The 17,500-nt window shown below is 39.9% G+C and overlaps 2 protein-coding genes across 8 annotated transcripts in view; one reads left to right on the top strand and one right to left on the bottom strand.

Annotated features, from left to right (window-relative positions):
- The window catches only part of LOC125045476 (protein ELYS-like), a 26,898-nt gene extending 12,137 nt beyond the window's left edge, over positions 1–14,761 (bottom strand). For 4 of the 7 annotated variants that reach the window (XR_007116553.1, XM_047642755.1, XM_047642760.1 and 1 more), the window contains exons 1-25: positions 14,623–14,761; positions 10,801–11,076; positions 10,480–10,629; positions 10,144–10,291; positions 9,906–10,034; positions 9,419–9,599; positions 9,050–9,168; positions 8,639–8,944; positions 8,320–8,438; positions 7,874–8,066; positions 6,568–6,755; positions 6,278–6,458; positions 6,020–6,166; positions 5,621–5,792; positions 5,196–5,450; positions 4,920–5,031; positions 4,711–4,803; positions 3,677–3,860; positions 2,931–3,075; positions 2,656–2,782; positions 2,191–2,474; positions 1,530–1,730; positions 1,280–1,409; positions 913–1,006; positions 1–585 (exon numbers count right to left, since the gene is read on the bottom strand). The exon at positions 1–585 is cut by the window's left edge and continues 103 nt beyond it. Coding sequence is in view for 6 of the 7 variants with exons in the window: in XM_047642755.1 (XP_047498711.1) it covers positions 1–585; positions 913–1,006; positions 1,280–1,409; positions 1,530–1,730; positions 2,191–2,474; positions 2,656–2,782; positions 2,931–3,075; positions 3,677–3,860; positions 4,711–4,803; positions 4,920–5,031; positions 5,196–5,450; positions 5,621–5,792; positions 6,020–6,166; positions 6,278–6,458; positions 6,568–6,755; positions 7,874–8,066; positions 8,320–8,438; positions 8,639–8,944; positions 9,050–9,168; positions 9,419–9,599; positions 9,906–10,034; positions 10,144–10,291; positions 10,480–10,629; positions 10,801–11,070 (4,513 nt within the window). In the remaining variant the exon portion in view is untranslated. The other 3 variants (XM_047642758.1, XM_047642757.1, XM_047642756.1) reach the window with 3 other exon arrangements.
- A 1,038-nt stretch (positions 14,762–15,799) lies between these two features.
- Positions 15,800–17,500, top strand: part of LOC125045477 (autophagy-related protein 9A-like) — a 12,329-nt gene continuing 10,628 nt past the window's right edge. The window contains exon 1 of the mRNA XM_047642762.1: positions 15,800–16,823. Coding sequence (XP_047498718.1) covers positions 16,212–16,823 — 612 coding nt within the window. The 5' untranslated portion in view covers positions 15,800–16,211. The remainder of the gene's footprint in view (positions 16,824–17,500) is intronic.

Here is a 17,500-nt window from a genome sequence, read left to right as displayed (position 1 = left end):
CTGTTTCTTCCTCCACCACCTCTACCTCTTTCATCTCTTCTTCCTCTGTTTCTGTCTTCTTTGATGGATCCTCCTCCACCTCTACCTCCTTCATCTCTTCTTCCTCTGTTTCTGCCTTCCTTGATGGTTCCTCCTCCACCTCTACCTCCTTCATCTCTTCTTCCTCTGTTTCTGTCTTCCTTGATGGTTCCTCCTCCTCCTCCATCTCTATAGATTCTTCCTCTGCTACTTCTTGTTCTGTGGCTATCTTTTCCTCCTCTTCATCAATTTCTTCCTTTTCATCATCATCAACATCCTCCTCCTCCTCCTCCTCCTCTTCTTCTTCTTCTTCCTCTCCCTCCTTCTCCTCCTCCTCCTCCTCCACTGCCTCATCACTCTCCCCTCTCTCCTCCTCTTCTTCCTCTGCATCTTCCTCTTCTTCATCAAGCTTCAAGGGTACTAGATCATCCTCTTCTTCCCTCTCCAGCACTTCTTCTTTGCTGTTGCTCTCTCCTTCTGCTCTCGTCTTGGGGAGGTGGAAGCGCAGTTGCTTGGGAGTCATAGTAGTATCGCTGACTTTGTTCGTCACAACCTCCTCACTGGCTGCTAAAAGAAAAGATTCTGTTCAGTACCTTCCTCCTCTGAGAAATGGTTATCAGATTCATTGTTCTCATTGCATTCTACACTCTTAATTTTCTTTGATGCACTATCATTCCCTAGAAGTCACTGAGAAACAATATGAAAATACCAGTTTTAATGTATACTGAAGGAACTGAACAATCAGAAATCTCCTTTCAATGTATCTTTTGTACATTTAGAAAAATAAAAAAAGAACAAAAGATAAAGAGAGAAAGAAAGAAAGGGGGCTGATAAGAATAATTACAATCTTGACAGAAAGTAACGATCCAATGGCTACATATATTGATTACTTACATATACTGGCTCTCTTGGTAATTCGTGGGAACACTGGGATGGAAGTGTCGCTGGTAGCCGATGGACTCATGGGTCTGTGTACCATCTGGCGCACCTGGAAAGATGGCAAGAAATATAAAAGCTGTTCATCAAGAATTCTATTCATTAGCAATAATAAAAAGAATTATTGAAAAGGAAAGGAGAAGGGGGGAGGAGGAGGAGGGAAAAAAAAAAAAAAAAAAAAAGATTAGTATGCAGCAATAATTATTTATTTAGCAATAATAATGGGAGCGCCTGTGTGCGCGTGCACACACACAAAAAGAGAGAGAAGAGAGAGTAAATAATAATAATAATAATAAAATAAAATTAAAAAAGAAAACCAACCCACCTTGAGTATGGACTGCGGGGTGTCCGTAAGAGGCGACTCTCCAACAGAACGGTTCAGAGGCTTCCTCTTCCGGGCAATTTTTGGGGTTTGGAGTAAGGACAGCAAATCGGAGGATATGTTTTGAGACATACTGTGGATTATAAAATGAAAACAGATACAGATATAGGGGCTTTTCTGGATGACAACTGAATTTTCCTCATATATACACATTAACATGAAATTAATAATGAAACAAACCGACACTGCTAACCTGGCATTCACGTCCATGCTGCTGTGAATATTTTTTCTGAGGACCGACTCCATCAGTCTTGAAGTATCATCATTCAAAAGGGACAACTCCTGGCGGCTCCTCTTGATGGTTGGACTGAAGAGGCCAATATCACCGTCATGATCAATGTATCTTAACTGGCTTGCTTCAACTCGAGATGGGAAGACAGTGTGGGATATCTCCCTAAAACAAAGATCATTAAAATCATTATTATTATTCACTGTATCTATACTCATAATATTACTAATTCGCAGTTTTCATTTTTCCTGGGAAATGGTACATATGAGACAACTTTTTTCATTCAACTTCAATCTTTAATGGATATATCACAAACTCATTGTATTCCTTTCTTTTTTTAATTTTTTTATTTCTTCCCATAAAAAAATATTCTGATTATCAATTCTGTGTTAAGGTAGAATAGTAATGATAACTTGGCATTCTACCAAAGTAGTGAAGCAACAAGGCTCAAATCTGTGTTTGTCAGTGCTTACTACATTCAACAACAACAACAAGAAGTAGAAGTAGAAGAAACCTAGAATTCCATTAACTTAATAAAAAGGACTCTTCTTTCTTTAGTTTCTAGATACATAAATTCTTAAGTAGTTTATTATGTGGTTCTAAATGTAACACTCTGGAACATTACCTGGTAGGATCTCTCAATTTGGGTGAGCTGATATCCCCGAACCCAAGACCTTCAGGCTGTCCATACCCTCTACGTCTTTGCGCTCTGCTCCTGAATGGGGTGTAGGGTGTGGTCGCACCCTTATTTACTGGCCATGTGTCTTGCTCTTGCTGTATCGTTTTATGAATGTTAGTTGCAGTTGTCTTGGGGCTGCACGCTGCTTGCCGGATCTGGGCTGACAGGGGCTGGGGTTTGCTATAGACTGTGTGTGTTGGTCCTCTGTTGCTCAAGTTGGCGGATGACAGCTAGAAAGAACATATGTACTTAGCAATCTTGAAATAATTTTTTTTCCTCCATTGCAAAGTAAAAGACACAAATCCCGTTCACTATTTAGCAGTCAGATCTTTGATATCCAAACTATATAATTTTAACATGAGGGGATATACTAACTGATTGTGACTTGGTGCAGAAAAAAAAGCAACTAACCTTCTTAGCAACATCAGGCAAGTGTGTGAGATAGCCATGGATGAGTGCTGACCTTGCTCCCTGTCGCTTTTTGGCAGTACCAAGACCACCACGCAGGCTATTTTGCAGAACTGCAGCTTCATCGTACCTAAATAAGCAAACAAACTATTGAATTAAACAAACAAACACCAAGAAGAAAACATTTAAAAAACTTTTTTCAAGACCAACCTAAAATATAAAGATCTTGATAATTATTTGTCTGCAAGAAAAGCCATCACCCACAAAGAAAAACTAACCTGGCTCTCTGCAGATAATAGACAAGGAGATAATCCTGAGCTGCAGGATATGAGGAGGTCCTCAGATAGGACACAAGAGCATCCTCTTCCAAGGGTGAGAGAGGCAGGTGAACCACACACTCCAGTTTCCCAAGTTGTTCACAACCTGTTAAAGAGCAAAAAAATATAAAAATAATGGATGTGCATCTTAGTGTCAAATAAACAGTTTTGTAGGTCTATAATTAAATATATTTTTGCTGGTTTTCTTTTAACTGGACCAGGCTTCTCTTTATCACACACTTCAAATCACATTCTTGTCTTTTCTTTTGCTTTGTAAAATTGTACCCCTTACTTAACCTGTTACTGCTGTGCCATGAATATAGCTGTCTTAACAAACCGCATGATCTTCTGAGTATATGTGTGGTGATGCGCTAGAGCGTGTTAAGCAGGAAGTTCTGCTACATGTAGCAGAGTCTATGACACTGAGATTTCTAATACTGTCACTAATGGATTACTCTACGATTCAGATGTGACCAACTTGTCATGAAAAAATTTGGCTTGAGAGGAGGGTGACATGAACATGCTGTCATGGGAAATTTTGACTAGGGGCTGGGGTGCTATAAGAATTTTGGCTGAAGAATGGGGCGACTGGAATGACTCGCCACATATGCACAAAGATTGTGCAGCATGCTTAGACTCACTAGGCATTTAGGAATGGGCTTTTGCATTATCTGATCATCCTACAAAGCATAAATAACCATAATTACCTGTGTATAGATGATTTAGAAGATCTTCCGAGTTGTCCTTAACTCGATGAGTCCTCTGGTAATGGAAGGCTTCGCGGATCAAGCCATTGGCTAAGAGGAGAGTGAGATGCAGTCGGATGTCATCCAAGTCCACCTTTGGAGGCTGTCGGATCTGGGCATAAGTCAGTGCCCGTGTGTGTTCACCCTGAGGAAGAGTAATTTATTTAGTATAGGGGAACAATTGATCACATTTTTATTTCTAATAATTATATTCTTGTTTTGATAATTTTATAAATTATTTACTAACAGTACCCAGGGGAAGTATTCATGAAAGGTCACGGAATTTCAATGAAAATTTAAGGACTGTTCTTAAAAACTGTCATAAATCTTGTCCATGACTCGGTCATTTCTTTGATTTCTTCTCAGACACATATTGTTCAGTTAATGCATAACTGGAACTAATATTTATATTCTAAAAGACCCCTATGATGGTAATCCAATGTAGTATTGAAATCAGTACTTTACTTTCATTGTAAGAATGAAAAAAATATAATTGTTTCAATGAATCTCAACGATAAAATGTTATATTACATCTCATATTTTTTATTTGTTTATGTAGCACCTTCTTCATTTCTTGTCATTATATCAGCTGTCAATGCCATTATATTTATCTAAGAGAAAATTGCAGTAAACATGGATTTTATCATCAATATCAGTTTCATTCCTAAATGATATTTAAAAAGCGGGAAAGCAGAGAGATTAACCCAATGGCGACGGGTCACGGCTATCGCCGTCATAACAATACGCCCGAAATGAGGCGTGCGGCTGTCCGCAGCGGCGCCGCGCCAAAACGCCCCAAGGCAATGATTCAGCTTGATGTACCGAATTCACGCGCTCAGAGTCAGCGCGTTGCCGCCGTTCGCCAGAGCGTAGAGTTTTTTTTAATTTTCTATACCCGACGCCATTGGGTTAACTATAGCTATCTATATGAAAGAATGTAATCTTGTAAACCTTAAGGGAAAACACAAATCTTTTCCAAGTAATATATAACTAACCTGATAGAGGAAAGCCTTAACAATTCTTCTATGCTGTGCGGGTGTGATGTCATTAGCATTAACCAGTGGATCCAGTAACACGTTAAGTCCCTCCTGAAGAGCAAGAGAAAAGATACAATAAGGAAAATATATAACATAGTTCCTTCCATATGAACATAACCATCAATAATCATAAATTTTTGTCAATGTGCAAGGGTAAGACACTCTACCTGAAAGTCCTTATGGTCAAGCAGCCAGAAGGCCTGTGTAAGTTTGATGTGTGACGGAGACAGAGAAAAACTTGACGGGTACTTCACCAACTCCTCCACTACTCTTGTGTACCTGGAGGAGCATATTGCAACATGAATTATGAACAATCCCCTTACAATACAAACCACACAGGTATTACTAAATATAAGCAAAATGAGCTGGAGGTTATGTCGGCTTTTAATGAAGCGTATCAATCATAATCATATTCATACTTTGTATCACATCCAAAACCCTACCCATCAGAGAGGAGTGATGCCAGATCAAGGAAGAGGTACTGGACAATGCGGTGCTTGGTGGTGGTAGAGATGTCTGGGAGTAGGAAGATAGCTAACAGGGCATGCAGGGAAGGAGGAGGGTACAAGCCACTTCCTCCCTCTTTTTCCCAAGCCTTCCCAATACTTCCGCCGCCATTCACGTCCTCCAACAAACCATCGATCATGAGGATCTCAGCCCCATTTAGGGTGGTGCTCAATCGCTTGATTTCTGAGCGTCTGGAACAGGATGGAGTCACTTATGGAACTTTCTTCTATGCTTGTAAACTCATTTGATTTTTATTTGATATTAAAGTTACTTTAGCAATTTCTAAATATATTAGTGACACTGAAACTGTAAAAAGAAAGAGGAAAATCAACATATTTCTTCTGAACTGAATAATAATTACCTGTTCTTGTATATCCGACACAAGAGATCGGCAGGGAAGGGGACATGACACTCTTCTATATCTTCTGTGGGACTATGAGAAAGGAGGCCACAGTGATAAAACCACAGAACAACACTCAAATGTAGCATCAACAGACTCACAACCTGGACACGACTCTCCAGTTCACCAGCACCTTGGGAGGGAAAAACACAAAATGATTATAATTGTAACAGTGCAGTTTTATGAATTCATTTGAAAATGATAAGTATATCGTAACTATGTTAATAACTATTTTCTAAAAAGAAAGAGAAGAAAAGAGAAGAGAGAAAAGAAAATACTGTTTTCTACTGCCTTTCTCCTTCACACATATATAGACACACAAGCACATAAAAGTAAAATGGAGAAAAACTGGAAATTTACCTTTCATGGTTATCATGTTTGTTTTGGCACAGTCCCGTATAGCAGTAACAACGGTGGTGAGAGAGGCCAAACTGTTGAGATTCTGGTGAAGAGTGGTAATATTCTCTGCACTAATGACTCCACAGTCTGGGTCAAACAGGGGTAGACCTGAAAAAGTGAAGTTAAAAGACTGAATATGTCCATTCTCTTTCAGATAAATACAATTCTACATCAACACAATATAAGTCTATCTGAATAATGTTTCTGTAGGGAACTTACTAAGGCTGTCATTGGTGGCCTTGATGGCACACACTCTTGACCAAGCCCAGTCCAGTAAAGATGGCAGGGAGCATCCGAGGTTAGTAAAGCGACCCTCAGAAAATTCCGCTACACACTGAACTAAAAGGGACACCAACTGCTGGTCCAGAGCGACATTCAGAAGGGCTTCACGCTCCAAAACCTGAAATTTAAAAACACCAATCAGCTCTCTCTCTCTTTTTTTTAACCACATTTCATAATAAATGACTTAAGTAAGGGTAACAATAACTTCAGGTCATATTGCAACTCACCATAGAAGATCCTGTAGTTGCCATATGGTTGTCTTGGGGAATAAGGCCAGAAAAGGTGCACATTGCATGGGCCTCTCCTGGGGTCACGACTGCAGAGGGCCCACAGGAAGTTAGGTAGGTCAGGGATGCCTGCTGAGCACTCAGGCATCGATATTCCATCAGACCTTGACTAGTTAACACATGGGCATCTAGAAAAGGATTAACATACCAGTGAATAATTACATTGATTAACTCAATGTCAGCAGGTGGCAAGACTACAATGCCCACTGTAATGAGATGGTTCTCTATTGTCTTTACATATAGATGGCTCTACAAGTGCTTAGTCACCAAGGAGTCAGTTATTAGTCTTGTCTATCTCATCCGCTTTTCATTTTCCTTCATTTTTTGAAAGCTTCACTTCTATTATTTTATTGTCTTTGATGCTATTAATAATCTAATAACAATTTAATACTCATAATATCAATAAGAATGATAACAATGTCAATATTAGAATATTGGAAAGAAAAACACCTTTTCCCACCAATTCAAGGAATGGGGAAATCAGGATTGGTCACTAGAGCCAACCGATAGACTCCTTGCTGCTGAGCACAAGTGGACCCATCTGTAAATAACAGAACTCACTAAAATCTAAAGTAGACAGTAAATAAACCCGCTGAGATTGGGTTAAACATTAATTATGGATTTTTCTTTTCTTTTGAGGACATATATGTATATATATATATATATAAATAAATACATATATGTATGTAAATATATATATGTATATGTATATACGTATGTATAAATAAAAATATAATTATATATATATATATATATATATATATATATATATATATATATATATTCCTTCTTTCTCCCTCCCCTTCTCTTTCCCTTTCCTTCTGCATTCTTCCCACTCCCTCCATTCCTCTCCCCCTCTTCCTTCCATCTCCCTCTCTGTATGTATGTAAGTATGTATGTGTATATATATATATATATATATATATATATATATATATATATATATATAATATATATATATATATATATATATATATATATATATGTATGTATATGAATATGAATATAAATAAAAATAAATAAATATATATATATATATATATATATATATATATATATATATATATATATATATATATATATATATATATATATATACAATGTGTGTGTGTGCGTGTATGTGTGTGTGTATAAAACATGTTCATAATAGAAACAGGTTCCAAATATTCCTGAAACAAGTAACAAGAAAAAATGTTTAACACAAAAAATAACAGGAACATACACACATGCAAAAACAATGCCTTACCGTATGAGAGGGCAGCAGGGAACCAGTCACTATCATTACAAGTGCGTGACATGTGTCTAGTCCATGAAGCTGGCTTGGGGGCTGCACCAAGGACAAACTCGTTGGCTCCTCCAGGTACTCTGTCCAAGACATGGAAGCTCATGTATGGGCACAGTAAAGACTCATCCAGCTTCAAATTGGAGGGCATTTGAGCCTGCACGGATAAAGACAAAAACACGTATTAAGCTAGTGGATGATAATGTAGGTGGTAGAGTGGGCACACTATGTAAGCAAAGAGGAAAGGAAGGGGATAAGTCCCACCTTCAATTATTATTCAACATGGATAAGAAGCCCCTGAAAACCTTTGGATATGAAACCCCATTACACTACTGGAAATCAATATCCAAATTTAAATTAAACTATGTGACATACCAATTTTGACAATCTTGTACACTAAACATGCTTACCTGATACCACTGGTTAATGTCAAAGATAGCCAGGTAGTGATTGACAGTAATACACCCCCGTTCCAGGACGCCTCCTACCCACCCAAACATTGACAAGCTTTGTTCAGGTGCTGGTCCAGCTGTAAATTATAAAAGAAATTACAACATTTTCTGAAAACTCTTGCACAAATAACCAAGGAAATCAAATAAAATAGTATAATGGACTAAAATTAAGGCAGAAGAATATCAATAAATATCAACAATGTCCATGATTACATATATTGCTATATGTCAATCAGGTTTCCTATAATGTGTCAAATTTACTTGTTTCCAATCTCACCATCTTCATCAGGAGTAGCAAGTGCCGAAGCAGCTGAAGATCCTCCCGGTGCCACCGCTGAATTGTGGGTTGTCTGCCGCACTGTCATGGCAGTGAACACCATGCTGGGTTGGGCTGGCTGGCCCTTCAGACCCAGACCTCCGATAGCATCAAACTCAAACCTCGGAGAAATAGATGCAAGGCCCTGGTACCACAGTCCGTGCCCTTCTATCCACACTTTATTGTCGTAGGTCATGGTATACATGGTGCACAATGCTGGGGCTTTGTTCCTCCCTGCAGGCCTTCCATCCTTACCTTCAGACTCATCTGAGGGAAGCAAGCAAAATCATTACATATTTGTTTATCATGCTGCACTACCACCCTTTTCTCAGTTCCTCTACAATACACAGAAGAGTTTGATATGCATCTTACCAGATGGACCCCAACTCCGACAGAGCCACAGGTAAACAAAGTTCTTGGGGTCATTCTCTGGTTCTTGGCAGGCAAAGGAATGTACTGGAGGCATGTTGTCTTCATAGGGGCTTGCACAACTGAAACATCACAAAGCTTATATTTTTCATAATTTTCAAATTGAAAAGAGGGAAAGAAAAGAGAACAGAAACAAAGAGAAATTCACTATGCCAGACAAGGTTTATTTTAACAGAAAATAAAAAAAATCATATGCAGAAAACAGTATTTACAATATTTCAAATATAAAACAAGTTACCAAATAAATAAACAAAAAAGAAGGAACAGAGCAAAAAAATGAATAGAAACCAGGAATAAAAAGGTACAACTCACTCTATGGTTAGAGTTGACAAGTTGATTATCTGAAAAGCCCCAAAATTATATCCTATGACAAGCGAGGCAAGCTGTGGGATGAAGGACATGGCAGTAACCACCACACAGTGACTTGCCGTCTCAAAAAGCACATTGTCGTCGGGCCCGATGAGCTGGAAGCGGCCATTTTGACTCATTCCATCTGGAAAAAATGACAATGATGATGAAGAACAGTCTTTCAAATTTAAAAGGAACAGCAAGTCCTATACCTAACATGATTACAGATTTCTAAGATTACCTGATAAATAAATGGTTCTGATATTCCATTCACATATAAAGTTCAATTACTCAAAATAAAATCAAGCACTGGAGTATTTTCAATAGAAGTACAATGATATAACTCCACTTCACTACATCAACTTGGCTTTAATACCAACAGAAAATGGTACTGGAGTTCTGAATGCCTAAAACCAATTGTACAGCACACAGATAAAACAAAAACACTGACCACTTAAGCATACAGTTGGATGGCAATTTTGCATAACTGCACTGAACCGGGAACTCTCTGCTTGGGCATCTGGTATGGTTATATTCACTAAAGTTCCTGGAGAGATCTCATCAGACAAAACCTTATGACCTGAAAAGCATACAAGCAATTTGAAGAAATGAAGATAAAATATTAGAGTCAAAAGGCACTTTGCTTCATTAATGAAGTATCCACAGACTAGAAAATATTTGCTACTCACCACCCAGGTCTAATGCTAAGTCAACTAGATGAAGTGTTCCATGCGACGTTCCAACGACCAACAGACCTCGCCATGGACGCAACTCTGCTGATAAGGTGCCCGGATCCACACTCACTTCTCCACCGGACACCATACACACATTTGTTACCTTTGAAGTTATTAATAAATATTTTATAAATTAGTAAAATGAAAAATAATTCACATTTTCACTTGAAGACTTGAAGTATATTCATTTAGTAATTGATTTTCAAAATAAACTGAATTGAAAGAAAATCTGCTTTGATCTGCTTTGATCCTCTTTCTCTTCACAGATTTTCTTTCTATCTTCCTCCTTACCTTGTAAGTAAAATGAAATACTCTAGTTACACGTGACGAATGGAGAGATAAAAGCGCAACCATTCCCTGAGGTCTTCGGTCTGCACCAAGGTCCACACCAACTACAACTTGGGAAATTGTCCCAAGCCCAACACCAGCCACACTTGTTACCTAGAAGACAAATAAATAAACAAATGAATGAATGAACCTTTTTTATTGATGTCATTATATTATAATTTAATCTGTAAAGTTCTCAATTCTATAATCCAGTACAAAAAAACATACTTCCAAACAGGCATCCACATGAATACAAAGTCCATGATAGAGTTCTCAGGCACTCACCCTGGCATCAGCATTGTGCATGATGGCACCAAATGTCCATGCAGCTTTTCTCCTTCCTGTTGTTGGCTCAATGACCTCCAAGGTGGGGCCACAGGCTCGCCAAGCAAGCTGCCCCCCTCCAACAAATCCCCCCAACACTTTAGGTGGTGGGGAGGATGTGTCAAGTTCCTTTGTGTGGTCTTCATGGCTGAGCTGTAACTCGTGTGTGAGAGGTGGGAGGGGTGTGTGACGAACCCCATTCGCCACCTGCACTACACTCACACCCACCATCTCCACCTGTGGAAGGGCCAGGCATTATTAGGCTAATGGACATATGAAAAAAGTCAATAAATAAAATTAATAAGTCAATAAATAATATATAATTACACAAACAAAGTAAAATTGATGGTGGTAATAAAAGTAACAGCAACAACAATGAAAAAAAAAAAAAAAAAAAGAAAGAACAAGAAAAAAGAAAAGAAAGAAAGAAAAAAAGTGCAAGTGTTTACTGAGAGTAATCTATAAGAAAATACCAATCTTCACCAACAGTGTCAATCAAATGTATTTAATGAACTAGAAATATTAGTGGGTTCCAATAAAATAATTGAAAGATATACATCATATCAATCAAAACAAAAAATACCAATAACTGCAACAGAAGTAACTGGTACTAGCACTACTTTTACAGCCAGTAAGAAGCCAACCTTTATGATATGTCTCCTAGCTATCACCTTTAAAGCTTTATGGGTTTATAGTAAAGATGAGCAGTCAAGGTCCAACATCCTGGAATTTCCGGCAACAACAGGAGGAATTTTTTAAAGTACTTTTCACTGAACAGAGAAGATAAATATTGAAGAAAGTCACAACACTAGCAAAGAAAATATCTCGTAGGTACTCACAGAAAAAATGTAAACAAGAAAGTGTATAAAAGTAACTAGGAGCAAATACATAGTCAAAACAATAACTTTAGATACATGAGCAAGTAGGTAACAAAAACAAGTAGCAGCTCATCCTCTATTGCATCATCAAGACCAAGTAAACAATGACTGGCCTATGTTTTTTGCTTTTGCTCTTTAGTTTACTGTCAAATGCTATCAGCAGTTTTAATTTTGTGTTTATATCCTTTTGATGGGGTTAAATTTTGGGCAGAAGCACCAGTTACAGATATCAACAGAATATTAATTGTAATTATAGCAATAAATGAATATTTTTCTATTCAAATGACAGAAGGCAAGACAGAGGAACATAATCCCTCACATTATGTGTAATTGGTAAGTACCTTACCAAAAGTATCATTTTTTCATTGAACTGTTGAACTTTAACCCACTGATGCTGGAATAGCATAGACATACAAGTCATGTCCATTATGATTTTGGTTTATTAAGTTTACTTACAAATAAATAGCTCCAAAAGAGCTTAATCACCAAGGAGTTAATTATTAGTCCTATTCCCTAGACTTTTTCATGGATTTTCTTATTTCTTAGGAGTATTAGTATTAAAAATAACAATATGATAACACTAGTCCATAATAACAATAACTAATAATAATAATAATAATAATAATAATAATAATAATAATAATAAAAATAATAATAATAACAAAAACAGTAAAGATATTAAAAACATTAGAAAAAGAAAAATGTTTCCTACACATTCAATGAATAGTGACATATACTTTTTAACAGTTATACATAAAATTATTTATAATAATCTTCTACATGTTTTCACTACTAGGATTGTTGACAGTTCTGAAAGCCTTAATTCGTGAAATGCACCGGGAGAAATGTTTTGCTTACATTACTGTGTTGATTAAAATAACATTGTGGTTATGCAGAATAGACTTTAGTATCCATCACATTGTGATATCTGAAATATTACACCATGAATGAGACTGACTTTCTGTTTACTGTATTGAAATTGTATCTCTCATCTGCTTAGGGTTAACTTAGGTCCACACCAGCTACAACTTGGGAAATTGTTCAAGGGGATGGAGCTCCCTGGCTCGGTTAGGTTGTTAGTTCATACTATAAAGAATTACCACAAAATTTTGCTGGCGTCAAAGATGCATGCGTGGATGGATTGAAGTATTTAGCCATTCCTGAATCACTGAGATGAAAAACATAAAAATGTTTTGCCTTGTTGACATGTGAGCCAACACATTTGTTTTAATTTACTGATGTAATCGAACCTTCTACATTATGTCTAACTTGTATATATATATATATATATATATATATAAAAAAAAAAAAAAAGTTTTGTAGTAACTATTTGCTTAACCCCTTCACAACAGGTCATGTCTCTAGAAGTCATAACAAACCGCTCGAAATGTGGCAAAGCGCTCCAAGGCGGTGATTCGGCTTGATGTACCGAACTCCTGCGCTCAAAGTCTTTGTGTTGCCATTGATTGCCAGAGCGAAGTTTTTTTATTTATAGTTTTCTTCACCCGTCACCAAGGGGTTAAGTGCTCATCAGAAAAGTAAAAGTAAAGAACACAAAGAATCTGCATTTGTGACATTTATCATTGATTGCAAATTATGAAGTCATCATCAATCACCAAAGTGAGTGTCAAGTGATTGCCATTCAGATTGGAAACTTTACGGTGCACAATCTATTTTCTGGCAACATCCAGACACTTGGTGCGGAACTTCCCACTCCACGCGCTCTGGAGTGTTGCCAAGTCTACAGCCATACCCCGCAGATCAAGCAGTATGTTATGACGCCTGTACACGACCCGTTGGGGACGGGTTACCGTAATTGTTGAAGTGCCTCTTTACTGCGCAGTTATTATTGCATACCTAAACGATCTATCAATTATACTGAACCATACTACAACTTTTGAAAACAACTTGCCCGCTCAGATAAGGTGGCTTCCAGTCTGGATTGCTGTGGCCTCTGAAGTTTCAACGTGCCAGAAGAGGTTTACAAACACACCAACATAATGAGAATGGATTCATTATTTGACGAATAGTAGTAAGTAAGGGCTACAAGAATTTAAATAGCGGCATCTGACACTGGAGTCAGTTCAGGTGGATTAGAAAATCTGCAGCGTTCATTGTGCAAAAGTTGGCGAAAGGAAGCAAACATGTTGCTTGGCTACGTGAAATATAATACAATGTGACTGATCCTTAACTACAAGATTTACAATATCAATCATATTGTTTATATGCAATCTGCAACTGAAAAGCGAGTGACCAAAAAAGTGCTTTCATCAATTTCTCAATTCTACACTTCGCCTTGTACCTAGTAATGAAGATTGTTGCAAATTAACCCCAGATTTTCCTTGATTCATGAGAGATATAGAGAAAGGACTGAAAACATATTAAATCTAAACAGTCTTCACATTGCATGACATTTTTGAGATGAAACAAACACAATGTCCTACTGACAACAAACACCATATGCTTCAGAAATATCGACACTGATAAAAAAAATAGGCAATTGTATAGACAGCCAGAAGGCCAATGCAGCCGAGAGCCAGACAGACGGAGAGAGAAGCGAAGAGCCAGAGACTGACTGTTCTTGTGCTCACTGTTTACGCGACGAGTCTGGCCCCGAATTCAAATGAGGGCAGCACATTACGGTCCTTTCCTCCTCTCTCTCGCCACTCAGACTTCCGCTACACACTTCCTCGGCGCAAATCCCCCTCCCGCTGGACGTCGGCGCCGCAGATTCCCCCGCCGACGGCCTAGGGCATAATCCGAGGCCAAAATCCCAAATCCCGACTTCGGCGAACATCAAGACGGGAGGCGAGACATTCCCTCTGGGCCCTCCTTCTCTCGCTCCTCGCGGCCTTATTACGTGTCTTCCCCCTACCTCTCTGCCTCCCAGACCCTCGCGACTCACCGGTGGTCGTGTTCATTCACCGAAAATGGCGCAGCATCGACGGGCGCGACAGGGCAAGGGTTTAAACGGCGGCCGCTCTCATATCACGCGGAATAACAAACCGCCATGATGGAGCCGAGGCGATCGACCAATCACAGCGCGCCCTGCCGCCGCCATCTTGAATTCGAAACCGCTGCTGCTGACTTCGCTGGCTTCCTCCTTGGCATTATTTCTCCCAATGATGAGTTCTATTTTATTATTAAAATATCTTAGAGCTACTTGAGAATACTTTTGATGGCTGTTCCTTATGCCTTGCTTCCCGGAATATAGAAATTTGGAACCGTCATTGAACAGCTGGCGCCTCCCTCGGCCACGGACCCGGACGGCCAGCATGGCGGCGAGTTCGAAAGCGTTGGCGCGAAACGGAGACGAAATCGATTCCCGGACGAACATCTCTTCGCGAAGTCGCCTTGCAAGGTAAGTCAGGGGGATTTTCTCGTCAATTTCCTTCGTGGGAATATTGTAGGAGTCTCGTGGTTGCAACAAGAGGGGCATAAATGATGGGGTTGTCTTTAAAGGCGAGGAATAGAAGGAGAGGTTCGTCTCGGAGGCAAAATGGCGTAGTTCGGGGCCCTTGGGTCTCGATACGAAAGCCTTTTATTTCATGACGAGGGCAATTGCACGACGACTGCATGACTACTTTTTTCTCCAGCGATGTGTCCACCTGACGTAAAGAATGACTCATGCAGATATTCGGAAAGATTACGTCAAGGGCCCGTCCGTCCCAACTGTCATTCACACCTCCCGCTCTTTTGGGCCCTTTCTCGCCACCAAAAGGCCCCCAGTTATTTTAGACAACCGAAAAGCAGCGAAGGCAGAGCCGAGAGGAGGCAGCAAAGAGAAAGAAAAACGATGTACACAAGATAGGCCTTTGTTTGGGTCGTATTTCCGGGTGGCGCAGCGGCGGCGGGGCTGCCACACGCCGCCAGCTGCGGACGCGTCGTATTTTCCCGATCCTCGGCGGCGCCTTGACCTCCTGCCAACTATTCTGCGGCGGAGATTGCACTCCCGAAAGGCGGAAGGCATCGTCAGCACGCGCCTTCGATAAAGCAGGGAGGGCGAGGAGCGCGAAATAAATAGAGCGGAGGGCGGGCGAGGGCGCAGCGCCGGAACGCGAGCGGGAAGCAGCGGGCGACGTAAGGCTCGGGCGACGGAGGCGGAGGGAGGATGCGACGCAATTCTCCCTTTTTCGTGCGTAGTTTCCTCTTCGTGGACCCCCGCTCGCGCTGAGACTCGTACTATGTCGTAGAGAGTGCCAAGACGAGGCCAAGATGTGAGGCGAGAGACGCGGAGGAGGAGCCGGGAGGCGCAGAAGCGAGTGTTATAGCGAAGGGGGGAGCGTCTTGGTGTCCAGCTCTTGGACTTGTTTGGGGAAATCAGCTGATTGGAACGTGAACGTCAGAGCCCCTTCGCACGAGACGCTGACACGAAAAAAAGGCTGCTGTTTATATATTTTTCTTCGGTTTACCGTCTCCCCTCGCGTTTGAGTTTCGTTATTGTCATTGGTTTTATTTGATTTTGAGTTCTGTGGTCCGTATGCCCAGTCCGTCATGTCCCAGAACTTTCAGACGACGTACCAGCCCCTGGATGGGGGTGACACCGAGGGAGTGCGTATGGGGGAGGACAGGGAGCGTGACGATGACCTCTCCCCCGATACCCACTCCAGCATGGTGTTCCACGTGGTGCCTAAGTCCAGCAAGTCGAGATGGAACCACCTGGAAGACCTCGACTCCTTTTTCACGAGGGTCTACCAGTACCACCAGAACCACGGCCTCCTGTGCATGATGCTGCAGCAGTGCTTCGAGCTGGCGCAGTTCATCTTTGTGATAGTGTTCACCACGTTCCTCCTCACGTGCGTGAACTATGATATCCTATTCCGCAACAAATTCCCTGTCAACTTTAACCCCAACGTTACGGACAAGATCACCCTGCCGGACGTCATCCGCACCCATGACCAGTGCATGGAGCATTACACGTGGAAGCTGGTGATGGTGATCCTGCTGGCCTCGGTGTTCTGGTTCCTGCGCCTGGTACACGCGGGGTTCACCTTCTTCCAGTTCTGGGAGATCAAGCTCTTCTTCAACAAAGCCCTCGGCATCCAGGACCAGGACCTCGGCAACATCACGTGGGAAGAGGTGGAGCAGCGCGTCATGGAAGTACAGGTGAGTGATGCCTTTTGGTTGGTGGTTCTTTGTTTCCTTTGTTTGCATTCTGAGGTGTTTGACGTGTTCCCTTGGTAGAATAGGACACTGTAATGTAGATATTGCAGGTTAATTTGAAGTGTTACTAGTATAATCACTTAGAAAATATAAAATTTTAGTTTTTTTTATAGGGTGAAAACCATAAAGACAGTCTACAGCAGTCTACAATGTAAATGAAAAGAATAGGTCTTTGTTTATTTTGGGTTGATTTTAAAGCTTAAAAAAGATAAGAAAAATAGGGAATCTACTGATAATTTAATAATTTGAAATATGGAAGGAATATGTTTAGAACTCATGTCACACTTCAAACCTAAATGAAAACAAAGAAAACATTTTCCTGTTCAGATACACCTGCATATATTCAGTTAAAAGTCAAAAAATCATAATGAATGCTGGATAGTAATGAAAAAATATATAGATAGAAATGAAAAATTAACCACATTCCGCCGGGGAAAATGGTGTGCTCATTTTTTATATTTTTGTGAAATATCTCTTAGCCACAAAGAAGTCAATTAGTAGACCTAGTGACCTTACCTTATTTCCCCATTCTTTGAATTGGTGGGAGAAAAATATTTTTTATTAATACTCTGAATATCGATGGTATTGTTTTTATTAATAATTTATAATTACTATAATGT

Source organism: Penaeus chinensis, chromosome 37, assembly GCF_019202785.1.
Source record: "Penaeus chinensis breed Huanghai No. 1 chromosome 37, ASM1920278v2, whole genome shotgun sequence".
In the NCBI taxonomy this organism is placed as follows: Eukaryota; Metazoa; Arthropoda; class Malacostraca; order Decapoda; family Penaeidae; genus Penaeus; species Penaeus chinensis.
Note: the sequence above shows the minus strand (reverse complement) of the source record. Positions and strands in the feature narration are given on the sequence as shown.